Source organism: Phasianus colchicus, chromosome 31 (genome assembly GCF_987193195.1).
Source record: "Phasianus colchicus chromosome 31, bPhaCol1.hap1.1, whole genome shotgun sequence".
NCBI lineage: Eukaryota > Metazoa > Chordata > Aves > Galliformes > Phasianidae > Phasianus > Phasianus colchicus.
In genome coordinates, this window is record NC_143466.1 from 3,355,275 (window position 1) to 3,371,579 (window position 16,305).

General features: G+C 61.2%; 1 protein-coding gene across 1 annotated transcript in view; it reads left to right on the forward strand.

Annotated features, from left to right (window-relative positions):
• The first annotated feature begins 4,671 nt into the window (after nucleotides 1–4,671).
• Nucleotides 4,672–16,305, forward strand: part of LOC149914270 (liprin-alpha-3-like) — a 32,676-nt gene continuing 21,042 nt past the window's right edge. Inside the window, 12 exon segments of the mRNA XM_090127552.1 lie at nucleotides 4,672–4,918; nucleotides 6,175–6,276; nucleotides 6,360–6,524; nucleotides 7,750–7,824; nucleotides 8,488–8,562; nucleotides 10,028–10,189; nucleotides 11,099–11,245; nucleotides 12,128–12,262; nucleotides 13,848–13,931; nucleotides 15,278–15,409; nucleotides 15,510–15,572; nucleotides 15,697–15,776. Of these exon segments, the coding sequence (XP_089983678.1) occupies nucleotides 4,685–4,918; nucleotides 6,175–6,276; nucleotides 6,360–6,524; nucleotides 7,750–7,824; nucleotides 8,488–8,562; nucleotides 10,028–10,189; nucleotides 11,099–11,245; nucleotides 12,128–12,262; nucleotides 13,848–13,931; nucleotides 15,278–15,409; nucleotides 15,510–15,572; nucleotides 15,697–15,776 (1,454 nt within the window). The 5' untranslated portion in view covers nucleotides 4,672–4,684.

Genomic DNA, 16,305 nt, shown 5'->3' on the forward strand with positions numbered 1-16,305 from the left:
GGCAACGAGGATGGGAGGGGGTCAGTAACCATGGCAACGGGGATGGGCGGGATCTGTAACCATGGTGATGTGTGTGGGCGGGGCTTAGTGGCACGATGGGGGCGGGGTTCAGTGCAGGGTGGGCGGGGCTTATAGATGTGTGGGCGGGGCCTAAACGCCCCCACGGGATTGGCGGGCGGGCGGACCCCGCGATGATGACGTCACCCCGGTGGGCGTGTCCCGTCGCCATGGCAACGCTCGGTGTGGGCGGGGCCGAACTCCGCGCGCGCGGGCGGGCGCTGCCGTTACCATAGCGACGCGCGGGGGGGGGGCGGGGGGTACCGGGAGCGGCCGTCTCCATGGCGACGCTCGCGCGCTCCCCGCCCCCGCGGCCGATGGTGATGACGTCATCCCCCCCTCCGGCGGCCCCGCCCCCCGTCGCCTCCCATTGGCCGCCCTCTCCGCCGCCGCCGCCTCTCATTGGCCGCTCGCTCCGCCCGCCTTCCCCCTCCCGCTCGGAGAAAGGGCGGGGCTAAGGCCCGGCCCGGCAGCAGCGCGCGCGTTGATTGGCTATCGGCGCCGTCCGTCAGCTCTCTCTTAAAGAGACAGCGGCGCGCAGAATCCGGGGGAGGGGGGCAACCGGGCCCGGGGCGCGGCGGGGCCGAACGGAGCGGAGCGGAACGGGGGGCGGCCAACGGTGACCCCCGGCCCCTCCCGCCGGGCCCTCCCCGAGCGGAGCCGTGCGGCGGCGGTGCAGCCCCAGGTAAGAGGCGGGGGCTGCTGGGGGGGAGGGGGGGGGGGGGGAACCTCACTGCGGGGCCATTGCGGCCGCGTCGCATCCTCACTGCACCCCCGTTGCATCCCCACCGTACCGCCATTGCGCCCTCATTGCATCCCCGTTGCACCCTCATTGCATCCTCACCGCAGCCCCCATTGCAGCCAAATGCAATCCCGTTGCATCCCCACTGCAAACCCATTGCGTCCCCATTGCAACCCCACTGCAACCCCATTGCAACCTCATTACATCCCCATTGCATCCCCACTGCATCCCTATTGAAATCCCATTGCATCCCCATTGCAACCTCATTACATCCCCATTGAAATCCCATTGCAACCCCACTGTGTCCCCATTGCAACCCCACTGCATCCCTATTGAAATCCCATTGCATCCCCATTGCAACCTCATTGCATCCCCACTGCATCCCCATTTCATTCCCACTGTGTCCCCATTGCAACCCCACTGCAACCCCATTGCAACCCCACTGCATCCCTATTGAAATCCCATTGCATCCCCATTGCAACCTCATTGCATCCCCACTGCATCCCCATTTCATCCCCCCTGTGTCCCCATTGCAACCCCACTGCAACCCCATTGCAACCTCATTGCATCCCCACTGCATCCCCATTTCATTCCCACTGTGTCCCCATTGCAACCCCATTGCAACCCCATTGCAACCTCATTACATCCCCATTGCAACCCCATTGCAACCCTCATTGCATCCCCACTGCAACCCCACTCTGTCCCCATTGCAACCCCACTGCAACCCCATTGCAACCCCACTGCATCCCTATTGAAATCCCATTGCAACCTCATTGCATCCCCACTGCAACCCCACTGCAACCCCATTGCATCCCCACTGCAACCCCACTGTAACCCCATTGCAACCCCACTGCATCCCTATTGAAATCCCATTGCATCCCCACTGTGTCCCCACTGCAACACCACTGTAATCCCATTGCAATCCCATTTCATTCCCACTGCAACCCCATTGAAACCCTACTGCACCTCATTGCAACCCCGCTGCATCCCTATTGCACCCTCAGTGCATTCTCACTGTACCCCACTGCAACCCCACTGCAACCCCATTGCAACCCCACTGCGAGCCCATGCAACCCCACTGCAGCCTTTAATGCACCCCCCCTGTGCCCCCCTTGCACCCTCATTGCAATCTTAATGCACCCCCTGTGCAGCCCCATTGCACCCCCACTGTGACTGCATGGATGCCCCACTGCAACCTTAACGTACCCCCACTGCACCCTCATTGCAACCCCATTGCAACCCGGACTGTTACCCCATTGCAACCCCATTGCAACCTCATTGCAACCCCATTGCAACCCCACTGTAACCCCATTCCAACCCCATTCCAACCCCATTGCAACCCCATTGCAACCCCATTGCACCCCCATTGCAACCCTATTGCAATCTCACTGCATCCCCTCTTTACCCCCATTGCACCCTCATTGCATCCCTATTGCAACCTGGACTGTGACCCCATTGCAACCCCATTGCATCCCTACTTTACCTCCACTGCACCCTCATTGCATCCCCATTGCAACCCGGGCTGTTACCCCATTGCAACCCCATTGCAACCCCACTGCACCCCCACTGTTACCCCATTGCAACCCCATTGCAGTCTCATTGCATCCCCTCTTTACCCCCATTGCAATGCCCATTGCATCCCCACTGTTACCCCATTGCACCCTAATTGCATCCCCATTGCAACCTGGACTGTGACCCCATTGCAACCCCTCTGGAACCCCATTGCATCCCCACTTTACCCCCGTTGCACCCTCATTGCAACCCCATTGCAACCCCACTGTTTTCCCATTGCATCCCCACTGTAACCCCCTTGCAACCCTATTGCAACCCTATTTGCAACCCCATTGCAACCCTATTTGCAACCCCATTGCAACCCCACTGCATCCCCACTTTACCCCCATTGCACCCTCACTGCAACCCCGCTGTTTTCCCATTGCATCCCCACTTGCAATCCCACTGCATTCCCACTGCAACCCCATTGCACCCCCAACTGTAACCCCATTGCATCCCCACTTTACCCCCATTTGCACCCTCATTGCAACCCCATTGCAACCTGGACTGTAACCCCATTGCAACCCCATTGCAACCCCACTTTATCCCCATTGCAACCCCACTGCATCCCTATTGCAACCCCACTGCATCCCTATTGCAATCTCATTGCATCCTCACTTCATCCCTCATTGCAACCCCACTGCAACCCAGACTGTAACCCCATTGCACCCCAACTGCAACCCCACTGCATCCCTATTGCAACCCATTGCAACCCCACTGCAACCCATAGTGCAAACCCACTGCAACCCCATCGTGACCCCAATTTCAACCCCACTGCATCCCCATTGCAGCCCCACTGCAACCCCACTGCAGCCCCCCTGTGCCCCCGATTTCAACCCCATTGCACTCCCATCCTTTCCCCCCATTCCACCCCCTTTGCAACTGCGTTCCCCCCATTGCTGCCCCATTGCTGCCCCACTGCAGCCCTATTGTGCCCCTCCCCCACCACTGCACCTCACTTCCCCCCCCCATTGACCCCATTACCCCACTGACCCCAGAACCCCACTGACCCCAGAACCCCAGATCCCACGCTACAGCCCCATATCAACCTGTTCTGAGCCCCATATCAATGGCTTCTGAGCTCCTCACCCCATAACCCCACTGATCCCATTCACCCCATAACCCTACATGTCCCTCTACTGACCCCATAGCCCCAGATCTCCCAGTGTAACCATGTGTCAGTGGCTTCTGAGCCCCATATCAATGGCTTCTGAGCCCCATATCAATGGGTTCTGAGCTCCTCATCCCATAACCCCACTGACCCCATAACCCTACATGTTCCCATACTGACCCCATAACCCCAGATCTCCCATTGTAACCATGTGTCAATGGGTTCTGGACCCCATCTGGACCCCATATAAATGAGTTCTGAGCCCCCTATCAACGGCTTCAGAGCTCCTCGCCCCACAACCCCACTGACCCCATAACTTTACGATCCCATACCGACCCCATAACCCCATATCTCCCTTCATAACCATATCTCAGTGAGGACCCCATACCTACGGCTTCGGGACTCTCCCACCCCGCAACCCCACTGACCCCATTACCCCACAGCAGTCCCATATCAACGTCTTCTGACCCCATTATCCCCCCCATAACCCCACTAACCCCCACACCCCCCATTTCTGTGCCCCCTGACCCCCACCCCAACCCCATAAATCCCCCCCCCAGCCCCACAGCAGCCCCATATCAACGTCTCCCGACCCCCCATCACCCCTATAACCCCCATAACCCCATAACCCCCCACATCTCATTGCAGCCCGATGCCCCTCACTGACCTCTGACCCCCCCACCCCCTCCAGCCCCATAGCAGCCCCATATCATCACCCCATCCCCCCATTCCCCCCATAACCCCACTAACCCCCCCATCTCATTGCAGCCCTATGCCCCTCGCCACCCCCTGACCCCCCCCACCCCACACTGACCTCTGACCCCCCCCACCCCACACATCCCCCCCCACCCCCATAGCATCCCCATATCAACGTCTCCTGACCCCCCCATCCCCCCATTCCCCCCATAACCCCACTAACCCCCCCATCTCTTTGCAGCCCTATGCCCCTCACCACCCCCTGACCCCCCCACCCCACACCCCCCCCCACCCCCACAGCATCCCCATATCAACGTCTCCTGACCCCCCATCACCCCATTCCCCCCCATAACCCCACTAACCCCCCCATCTCTTTGCAGCCCTATGCCCCTCGCCACCCCCTGACCCCCGACCCCAACCCCACAAACTCCCCCCCCCCTTCCTCCCTTTCCCCCCCCCACCCCCCCCGACCCCCTCCGACCCCCCCAAGCCCCACCCCCCTCCGCCCCCCCCCCCCCACCACCACCATGATGTGCGAAGTGATGCCGACCATCAGCGAGGACGGCCGCCGGGGTTCGGGTTGCGGGGAGGAGCCGGCGGGGTTGGAGCAGCTGATGGTGCAGATGCTGAGGGAAAGGGAGCGGCTGCTGGAAACGCTGAGGGAGACGCAGGAAAACCTGAGCACGGCGCAGCTGAGGCTGCGGGACCTCGGCCACGAGAGGGACGCCCTGCAGAGGCAGCTGAACGCCGCGCTGCCGCAGGTGGGGGCGGGGCGTAAAGGGGAACGGGGGGAGCTCATTGGGTGAGGGGGGTTGGGGGGCGGGGCTAAGGGGGAAAGGGGGTGTTCATTGGGTGAGGGGGGTGAAAGGGGGCGGGGTGAAAGGGGGCGGGGATTAGGGGAACGGGGGGCGCTCATTGGGTGAGGGGGGTTGGGGGCGGGGCTAAAGAGGAACAGGGGGTGCTCATTGGGTGAGGGAGGTTGGGGGGCGGGGCTAACGGGGAAGGGGTGCTCATTGGGTTGGGGGCGGGGCTAAAGGGGCGGGGATAAGGGGAACGGGCGTTGCTCATTGGGTGGGGGGTTGGGAGGTGGGGCTAAGGGGGAACGGGGTGTGTTCATTGGGTGAGGGGGTTGGGGGCGGGGTGAAAGGGGGCGGGGATAAGGGGAACGGGCGGTGCTTATTGGGGGGTTGGGAGGTGGGGCTAAAAGGGGAATGGGGGGCGCTCATTGGGTGAGGGAGGTGAAAGGGGGCGGGGATAAGGGGGTGGGCGGTGCCCATTGGCCCACGGAGTTTTGGGGTGGGCCAAAACACCCCCAACGCCCCCAATGCCCCCAATGACCCCCATTGCCCCCAATTCCCCCCTTGCCCCTATTGCCCCAATGCCCCCAATGCTCCCAATGTCCCCAATACCCCCATTGCACCCAGTGCCCCCATTGCCCCCCATTGACCCCAAAGCCCCCAGTGCCCCCAACGCCCCTCATTGCCCCAATGCCCCCATTGTCCCCATTGCCCCCAGTGCCCCCCAACACCCCTATTGTCCCCATTGTCCCCATTGCCCCCAATGCCCCCAACACCCCCATTGTCCCCATTGCCCCCAACGCCCCCATTGACCCCCACACCCCCCCAACACCCCCCTCCCTCAGGAGTTCACCAGCCCCTCATTGCCCCCAATGCTCCCATTGTCCCCATTTCCCCCAACACCCTCCACGCCCCCATTGCCCCCCAACGCCCCTCATTGCCCCCAATGCCCCCATTGTCCCCAATGCCCCCCAATGCCCCCCAACACCCCATTGTCCCCATTGCCCCCAATTCCCCCATTGCCCCCAATGCCCCCATTGACCCCCACACCCCCCAACACCCCCCCCCCCAGGAGTTCACCAGCCCCTCATTGCCCCCAATGCCCCCATTGCCCCCAATGCCCCCATTGCCCCCATTGCCCCCATTGCCCCTATTACCCCCATTTCCCCCATTGCCCCCAACACCCCCAACGCCCCCATTGACCCCCACCCCCCCCCCAGGAGTTCGCCACGCTCACCAAGGAGCTCAGCGTGTGCCGGGAGCAGCTGCTGGAACGCGAGGAAGAGATCGCAGAGCTGAAGGCAGAACGCAACAACACGCGGGTGAGACCCCCCCCCACCCCACAACCCCCCTCCCAAACCCCCCACCCCCATAAATGGCTTCATATTGTGTGTCCCCCCCCCAGCTCCTCTTGGAGCACCTGGAGTGTTTGGTGTCCCGGCACGAGCGCTCGCTGAGGATGACGGTGGTGAAGAGGCAGGCTCAGTCCCCAGGGGGGGTCTCATCCGAAGTGGAGGTGCTGAAAGCCCTTAAATCCCTCTTTGAGCACCATAAGGCGCTGGATGAGAAGGTGGGACCTGGGGGGGGGGGGTAAAGGGTGGGGAGGGGGGGGGTCGGAGGGGGTCTGGGGGTCTATGGTGGGGGGGGGGTCTATGGCGGGGTGAGGGGGGTCTAAGGGGGGGGGTGGGGGTCTATGGGGGGGTGTGGGAGTCTATGGGGGGGGGGTCTATGGGGAGATGTGAGATCTATGGGGTGGGATGGGGTCTGTGGGGGTCTGTGGGGGGGGGTCTATGGGGTTTTGTGGGGGTCTGTGGGGTTTGTGGGGGCCTGTGGAGGGTTTGTGGGGGCCTGTGGAGGGTGTGGGGGTCTATGGGGTGGGGTGGGGGTCTATGGGGTGGTATGGGGTCTGTGGGGGGTTGTGGGGGTCTATGGGGAGATGTGGGAGTCTATGGAGGGGGGGGTCTATGGGGAGATGTGGGATCTATGGGGTGGGGTGGGGTCTGTGGGGGTCTGTGGGGGGCTGTGGGGGTCTGTGGGGTTTGTGGGGGTCTGCGGAGGGTGTGGGGGTCTATGGGGTGGGGTGGGGGTCTATAGGGTGGTGTGGGGCCTGTGGGGCTTGTGGGGGGCTGTGGGGGGGGTGTGGGGGTCTATGGGGTGGTGTGAGGATCTATGGGGGGTGTGGGGGTCTATGGGGGATGTCGGGGTTTATGGGGTGAGGTGGGGGTCTGTGGGGTTTGTGGGGATCTGTGGGGGGGGTGTGGGGGTCCATGGGGTGGGGTGGGGGTCTATGGGGTGGTATGGGGTCTGTGGGGGGTTGTGGGGGTCTAAGGGGGGGGGGGGTGGGGGTCTATGGGGAGATGTGGGAGTCTATGGAGGGGGGGATCTATGGGGAGATGTGGGATCTATGGGGTGGGGTGGGGTCTGTGGAGTTTGTGGGGGTCTGTGGGGGGGGCTGTGGGTGTCTATGGTGTGGTGTGGGGTCTGTGGGGGGGGGTTGGGGTCTGTGGGGTTTGTGGGGGTCTGTGGATGGGAGTGGGGGTCTAAGGGGGGGTGTGGAGGTCTATGGGGTGGGGTCTATGGGGTGGGGTGGGGTCTGTGGGGGGTTGTGGGGGTCTATGGGGTTTGTGGGATCTATGGGGTGGTGTGGGGGTCTGTGGGGTTTGCGGGGGCCTGTGGAGGGTGTGGGGGTCTGTGGGGGGCTGTGAGGGCCTATAGGGTGGTGTGGAGGTCTATGGGGCTGTGGTGGCACCCCAGGGTGCAGGGGGGGTTTTGTGACCCCCCCGCTGTCCCCCCAGGTTCGGGAGCGGCTGCGGGTGGCTCTGGAGAGGGTGGCAGTGCTGGAGGAGGAGCTGGAGGTGTCAAACCAGGAGGTGCGGGCAGCGGGGCGACCCTAAGGGGTGTCCTGTGGGGTGACCCTATAGGGCGACCCTATAGATGTGTCCCTATGGGGTGTCCTGTGGGGTGACCCTATGGGGTGTCCTATGGGGTGACCCTATAGCTGTGTCCCTATGCGGTGTCCCTATAGCTGTGTCACTATGGGGTGACCCTATGGGGTGTCCTATGGGGTGATCCTATAGGGTGACCCTATAGCTGTGTCCCTATGGGGTTTCCCTTTGAGGTGACCCTATGGGGTGACCCTATAGCTGTGTCCCTATGGGGTGTTCCTATGGGGTGACCCTATAGATGTGTCCCTGTGGGGTGTCCTATGGTGTGTCCCTATGGGGGTGACCCTATAGCTGTGTCCCTATGGGGTGTCCTATGGGGTGTCCTATGGGGTGACCCTATGGGGTGACCCTATAGATGTGTCCCTATGGGGTCTCCTATGGGGTGTCCCTATGGGGTGTCCTATGGGGTGTCCTATGGTGTGACCCTATAGCTGTGTCCCTATGGGGTGACCCTGTAGATGTGACCCTATGGGGTGACCCTATGGGGTGACCCTATGGGGTGTCCTATGGGGTGTCCCTATGGGGTGACCCTATGGGGTGTCCTATGGGGTGTCCTATGGGGTGACCCTATGGGGTGACCCCTTGCAGTCCCTGTCCCTACGGGAGCAGCTCTCTCGGCGTCGCTCTGGCCTGGAGGACGTCCCCAGCGATGGGGACAGCTCGGTATGGGGTCACGGGGTCACGGGGTCAGGGTGGGGTCATGGGGTCATGCTGGGGTCACGGGGTCAGGGTGAGGTCACGGGATCATGGTGGGGTCCTGGTAAGGGGTCATATTAGGGTCATTTGGAGGTCGCAGTGGAGTCATTTGGGGATCATGGGGTCTTTTTGGGGTCACGGTGGGGTCATTTGGGGTCATTTGGGGTCACGGTGTGGTCATTTGAGGGTCGGGGTCATTTTGAGGTCATGGTGGGGTCATTTAGGGTCATAATAGGGTCATTAAGGGTCATGGGGTCACAGTGGGGTCATTTTAGGGTCATTTTGGAGTCATTTAGGGTCACAGTAGGGGGTCATTTTAGGGTCATTTTAGGGGCATTTAGGGGTCATTTAGGGTCACAGTTTTAGGGTCACTGTTGGGTCATTTAGGGTCACAGTGGGGTCATTTAGGGTAATTTTGGGGTCATTTAGGGGTCATTTTGGGGTCATTTTGGGGTTGTTTTAGGGTCACAGTGGGGGGTCACACTGGGTGTCATTTTAGGGTCATTCAGGGGTCATTTAGGGTCACAGTAGGGGGTCATTTTAGGGTCATTTTAGGGTCATTTTAGGGACATTTAGGGTCATTTTAGGGTCAGTTAGGGGTCATTTAGGGTCATTTTGGGGTCATTTTGGGGTCATTTAGGGTCACAGTAAGGGGTCAGAGTGGGGGTCATTTTATGGTGATTCAGGGATCATTTAGGGTCATGGTTGGGTCACGTGGGGGTCATTTTAGGGTCACTGTGGGGTCATTTAGGGTCATTCAGAGGTCATTCAAGGTCATGGCAGGGGGGTCACAGTGGGGGTCATTTTAGGGTCATTTTAGGGTCACAAGGGGGTCGTTTTAGGGTCATTTTGGGGTTGTTTTAGGGTCACTGTGGGGTCATTTAGGGTCATTCAGGGGTCATTTAGGGTCATGGTGGTGGGGTCACAGTGGGGGCCATTTTAGGGTCGTTCAGGGGTCATTTAGGTCATTTTGGGGTCATTCAGGGGTCATGGTAGGGGGGGTCACAGTGGGGGTCATTTTAGGGTCATTTTGGGGTCATTTGGGGTCACGGTAGGGGGTCACAGTGGGGGTCGTTTTAGGGTCATTCAGGGGTCATTTTGGGGTCATTTAGGGTCACAATGGGGTCACAGTGGGGGTCATTTCAGGGTCATTCAGGGGCCATTTTAGGGTCACTCAGGGGTCATTTAGGGTCACAGTGGGAGGGTCGCAGGGGGGTCATTTTAGGGTCATTCAGGGTTCATTTCAGGTCGTGGGGGGGGGGGGCGATGGTGGAGTCACTTAGGATCACATTGGGGGGGGGCATTTTAGGGTCGCATCATTTTAGGGTCCCATCATTTTCGGGGCGAAGGAAGGGGGGAGCGGGAGGGGGGAAAGGCAGGAGATTTTGGGGGGGTCAAAGGTGACTTCCTCCCCCTCTCCCCCCCCCAACAGCCCCCCCCCGAGGGTCGTCGCCGGGCGCCGGGGGCACAACGGGAGCGAGTGGCTGCGCTGTGCAGGCAGCTGGGGAGGCTGCAGGAGGAGGCGGCGGCGGCACAGCGGGAATTGGCGCGGGAACAGGAAATGGGGGCCAAGCTGCAGAGGGACCTGAAGGAGGTGGGGGGGCCGGGGGGGGGAGGGGGGGGTGAGGGGGGGTGTGAGGGTGGGGGGGTGAGGGGGGTGGGGGGCGTAATGAGGTGCAAATGGGGGAAGAGGAATTGGGGGCCAAACTGCAGAGGGACCTGAAGGAGGTGGGGGGGTCGGGGGGAGAGGGGGGGGTGAGGGGGGGGAGAGGGTTGGGAGGTGAGGGGGGTGGGGGGGGTAATGAGGTCCAAATGGGGGAAGTGGAAATGGGGGCCAAACTGCAGAGGGACCTGAAGGAGGTGGGGGTGAGGGGGGGGGCGGGGGGGTGAGGGGGGGGGAGATGGTGGGGGGGGGAGGGGGGGGGGGGTAATGGGGTCCAAATGGGGGAAGAGGACATGGGGGCCAAACTGAAGGAGATGGGGGGGCTGGGGGGGTGAGGGGGGTAATGAGGTTCAGATGGGGGAACAGGAAATGGGGGCCAAACTGCAGAGGGATCTGAAGGAGGTGGGGGGGTCGAGGGGGGGTGGGGGAGTGAGGGGGGGGAGAGGATGGGGGGGTGGGGGGGTTGAGGGGGGTAATGAGGAACCTCTGAGTGGGAGATCCCTAAAATGGGGTCTGCGAAACCAAGTGGGAGGTGTTCAAAATTGGGGTCCCCCAAAATGGGACCCCGAAAGTATAATCCTAAAAGAGGAATGCCAAAAGGGGATCACCCCTAAAGGTAACCCCAAAAAGGGGACAACCCTATAAGGGGACCCCAGAATTTGCCCCCAAAATTGGGACCCCCCAAAAAATGGGCTCCAAACGGGGAACCCAGATGGGAGCTGTCCACACGGGGGTGCTGAAATGGAGACCCCCGAAACAAAACCCCAAAACGAGAAACCCCAAAAGTGGGGAACCCCCAAAGTGCCCCCCATCCCCACGCTGTCCCCTGGTTGTCCCCAGGCCCTGGCGCAGCGTGAGGACATGGAGGAGCGGATCACCACCCTGGAGCGGCGCTACCTGAGCGCTCAGCGCGAGGCCACCTCGTTACACGACGCTAACGACCGCCTGGAGAACGAGCTGGCCAGCAAGGAGTCGCTGTACCGCCAGGTGGGGCCTGGGGGGTCCTCAGGGTGGGGGCCTGGTATGGTTTCCCCATATCCGTGGGGTTGTCCCCAATGGGGTGGCCATGACGCCGTGATGTCCCCAACATGGTGGCCGTGGTGTTTCCAAGATGGCGGTCTTGGGGTCTTCAATATGGTGGATGTGACCCCGTGCCTTCAACATGGCGGCTGTGGTGTCCCCATACCATGGGGATGTCCTCAATGGGGTGGCTGTCGTGTCCCCAACATGGCGGCCATTGTGTCTCCATCATGGTGGCCATGATGTTCCCAACATGGCAGCCATGGTGTCTTCAATATGGTGGACGTGAACTCATGTCTCCAACATGGCGGCTGTGGTGTCCCCATACCCATGGGGATGTCCTCAATGGGGTGGCCGTGGTGTCCCCAACATGGCGGCCATTGTGTCCCCAACATGGCAGCCATGACCCCAAACCGAATGACCTCACACCCCAACATGGCAGCCATGACCCCATGACCCCAACATGGTGGCCATGACCCCACACCCCAACATGGTGGCCATGACCCCGTGACCCCAGCATGGCAGCCATGACCCCACACCCCAATGATCCCACACCCCAACATGGTGGCCATGGCGGCCATGACCCCGTGACCCCATGACCCCAACATGGTGGCCATGACCCCACACCCCAATGATCCCACACTCCAACATGGTGGCCATGACCCTGTGACCCCATGACCCCAACATGGCGGCCATGACCCCACACCCCAATGATCCCACACTCCAACATGGTGGCCATGGCAGCCATGACCCCATGACCCCAACATGGCAGCCATGACCCCACACCCCAACATGGTGGCCATGACCCCATGACCCCGTGACCCCAACATGGCGGCCGTGACCCCGCAGAGCGAGGAGAAGGGCCGGCAGCTGCAGGAATGGTTGGAGGACGCCAAGGCCAAACTGCAGCAGACCCTACAGAAGGCCGAGACCCTCCCCGAAATCGAGGCCCAGCTGGCCCAGCGCGTGGCCGCCCTCACCAAGGTGGGCTTCATTTCTGGGGGGGGTCTTGGGGGGGTCTTGGGAGGGGATATGGGGGTCTTGGGGGGGGATATGGGGGGTTATAGGGGGTTCCTGGGGGGTTGGGGGGGTCTGGGTGGCTCCAGAGGGGGTCTTGGGGGTTTTTGGGGGTCCTGGGTGGGTTATGGGGGGTCTCGGGGGGGTCTTGGGAGGGGATATGGGGGGGTTATGGGTGGGTGTTGGGGGGTTATAGGGGGTTCCTGGGGGGGCTGGGGGGGTCTGGGGGGTTCCAGAGGGGGTTTGGGGGTTTTTGAGGGTCCTGGGTGGGTTATGGGGGTCTTGGGGGGGGATATGGGGGGTTATAGGGGGTTCCAGAGGGGGTCTTGGGGGTTTCTGGGGGAGTCCTGGGTGGGTTACAGGGGGTCTCAGGGGGGCTTGGGAGGGGATATGGGGGGGGATATGGGGGGGTTGTAGGGGGTTCCTGGGGAGTTGGGGTGGCCTGAGGGGGGGTCTTGGGGTTTTTTTGGGGTCCTGGGTGGGTTATGGGGGGTCTCAGGGGGTCTTGGGAGGGGATATGGGGGGGTTATAGGGGGTTCCTGGGCGGCTGCGGGGGTCTGGGGTCTGACAGAAGGGGTCTTGGGAGTTTTTGGGGGGTGCCCAATGTCCCCCATGGCCCTCAAGATGTCCCCCCAATGTCCCCAATGCTCCCCAGTTTCCCTCAATGTCCCCGTTGACCCCATTGCCCCCAATGTCCCCATTGATGCCCCCAAATGTCCTGATTGATCCCATTGACCCCAAATGTCCCCATTGACCCCAATGTCCCCAATGACCCCATTGACCCCAAAGTTCCCATTGACCCCAATGTCCCCAATGATCCCATTGACCCCAATGTCCCCAATGACCCCATTGACCCCAAAGTTCCCATTGACCCCAATGTCCCCAATGATCCCATTGACCCCAATGTCCCCAATGACCCCATTGACCCCAAAGTGCCCATTGACCCCAATGTCCCCAACACCCCCAATGTCCCCACTGATCACATTGACCCCACTTGACCCCATTGACACCACTGACCTCATTGACCCCATTTCCCCCATTGACCCCAAAGTCCCCAGTGTCCCTACTGACCCCAATGCCCCCATTGACCCCATATCCCCCATTGACCCCAATGTCCCCACTGACCCCATTGACCTCACTGACCCCATTGCCCCCATTGTCCCCAATGTCCCCATTGACCCCATATCCCCCACTGACCCCAATGTTTCCATATCCCGCATTACCCCCATTGTCCCCAACACCCCCATGTCCCCACTGACCCCATTGACCCCACTGACCCCATTGCCCCCATTGTCCCCAACACCCCCATGTCTCCACTGACCCCCAATGTCCCCACTGACCCCATTGACCCCATATCCCCCACTGACCCCAATGTCCCCATATCCCCCATTACCCCCATTGTCCCCAACACCCCCATGTCCCCACTGACCCCATTGACCCCACTGACCCCATTGCCCCCATTGTCCCCAACACCCCCATGTCCCCACTGACCCCATTGACCCCATTGACCCCATTGACCCCGTTGACCCCACTGACCCCGATGTCCCCGCAGGCAGAGGAGCGCCATGGGAACTTTGAGGAGCGGCTGCGGCAGTTGGAGGCGCAGCTGCAGGAGAAGAACCAGGAGCTGCAGCGGGTATGAAAGGGGGGGGGGGGAGCGGGGGGGGGGGGTCTTCATGTACCTGCTGTTGGGGGGGGAGGTGGATAGTGAGAGTGTTCTGGGGGTGTTCTTTGGGGTCTTGGGGGGTTTCGGGGGACGCTGGGGGAATTCTGGGGTCCGGTGAGGGGAGAACTTATGGGGGAGTCTTGAGGGGTCTTGGGGGGAGGGAATTGGAAGGGGATGCCGGGGGGGGGAAGATGGGGGAGTTTCTAGGGGGGGGTCTTATGATGGGGTATATATAGGGAGGTCCTGGGGGGGGTTGAAGGGTCTTGGGGGAGTTCAGGAGGGGTCTTGGGAGGATGCTGAGGTGGGGAGGGGTCTTGGGGGAAAGGTTGGGAAGTTCTGGGGAAATTTGGGGATGCGGGGGGGCGGGGGGGGGGTCTTGGGGGATCCTTGAGAGGAAGGTGGGAGGGGGGGGGGTCTTACGGAATTGTTTAGGGAGATCTTGGGGTTTTGGGGCGGTGGGGGGGGTTACATTAGGGTGACACGAAGGCATCTTGATGGTGACACCAGAAGGATTTGGGGTCACGTGGAGGATTTGGGGGAGAAATGTGGGGATTTGGGGTGAGGAAATCTGTATTCGGGGTCCGTGGGGGTTATGGGGTCCGTAGGGGTTTGAGATGGATGGAGTTTTGGGGTGGAATATGGGTTTTTTTTTGGGTGGGGGGGGTTCAGGGGGGCGACACGTGAGTAGGGAGCGCCGCTGTCCGCGGTGCTGAAACGGCGCATCCCGATTGTGGCACACAGGAAGGATTTGGGGTCACGTGGGGGAATTTGGGGCGAAATATGGGGATTTTGGGGCGGAAAATCTGTATCTGTGGTCCTTGGATGCTATAGGGTGCTTGAGGGTCTGGGTTGGATGGGGTTTTGGGGGAGAATCCGGGGGTTTTGGTGAATTTCGGGGTGGCACGTGGGTCGGGACTGCCGCTGTCCGCGGTGCTGAAACGGCGCATCCCGATGGTGGCACCCAGGAAGGATTTGGCGTCACGTGGGGGTTTTGGGGGACAGAATATGGGAATTTGGGGGACGAAAAGTATGAATTTGGGACCCGTGGGGATTCCGGGATCCTTTGGAGTTTGGGATACGTGGGGTTTTGGGGGCAGAATATGGGAATTTTGGGGTGGAACATGGGGATTTCGGGGTCCATTGGGTTGACACGTGTGCCGGAGCTGCCGCTGTCCGCGGTGCTGAAACGGCGCGTCCCGATGGAACCCAACTGAATTCTTATTTTCGGGGGGGGGGGGGGGCGGATTTGGGGGAGCAGGGAAATGAACTTGGGGGGGTCTCATGGTAATGACCCCCCCCCAAAAAAAAAAATAAAGGCTCGTCAGAGGGAAAAGATGAACGACGAACACAACCGGCGCCTGTCAGAGACGGTGGACCGGCTGCTGTGCGAATCCAACGAGCGGCTGCAGCTGCACCTGAAGGAGCGGATGGGGGCGCTGGAGGAGAAGGTTTTTCATCGAGGGGGGGGGTCTTATTTTAATTCGGGGGGAGGGGGGGTCATCCTCAAAGTGAGCCCCCCCCCCCCCCCCATCCCGCTCTTTGTGTTAGAATTCGTTGAGCGAGGAGATCGCCAACATGAAGAAGGTGCAGGATGAGCTGCTGCTCAATAAGGTGAGGTCGTTCAAAGGGGGGGGGGGGGGGGGTATTTTTTTTTTGGAGGGGGGGGGGACAAGCATTGACCCCCCCCCCATCCCCTCTCCTTTTTTTCTTTGTCCCCCCCCCTGCCCTCCCCCAGGAGCAGCTCCTGGCTGAGATGGAACGGATGCAGCTGGAGATCGATCAGCTGCGGGGCCGCCCCCCCGGCTCCTACTCCAGGTGATGCCCCCCCCCCTCTTCCTTCCACGACCCCCCCCCCAAATAAATAAATTCCAACCCCCCCCCCCCAACTGACCCAGAACCCCCCCCCCATAACTCTAAGCCCCCCCCATTACTCCACAAACCCCTTCCTTCCTCTAATAATAAAAGACCCCCCCCCCCCAGGACCCCTCCAAATTACCCCCTAAGATCCACCCCCCCCACAGAACCCCCCCAATGTATCCCAGACCCCCCCCCACAAAAAAAAGACCCCCCCCAGGACCCCCCTAATTACTCAAAGAACCCCCAAGACCTCCCCTAATATTTCCCAGGATCCCCCCCCGAAAAAGACCCCCCCCCCCCAGGAACCAATACCCAAAGAACCCCCCCAATATCTTCCATGACCCCCCCCCAAAAAAGACCCCCCCCAGAACCCCCCCAATATATCCCAGACCCCCCCCAAAAAAATAGACCCCCCCAGGACCCCCCCCCAATTACCCAAAGAACCCCCAAGACCCCCCCCAATATTTCCCAGGACCCCCCCCAAAAA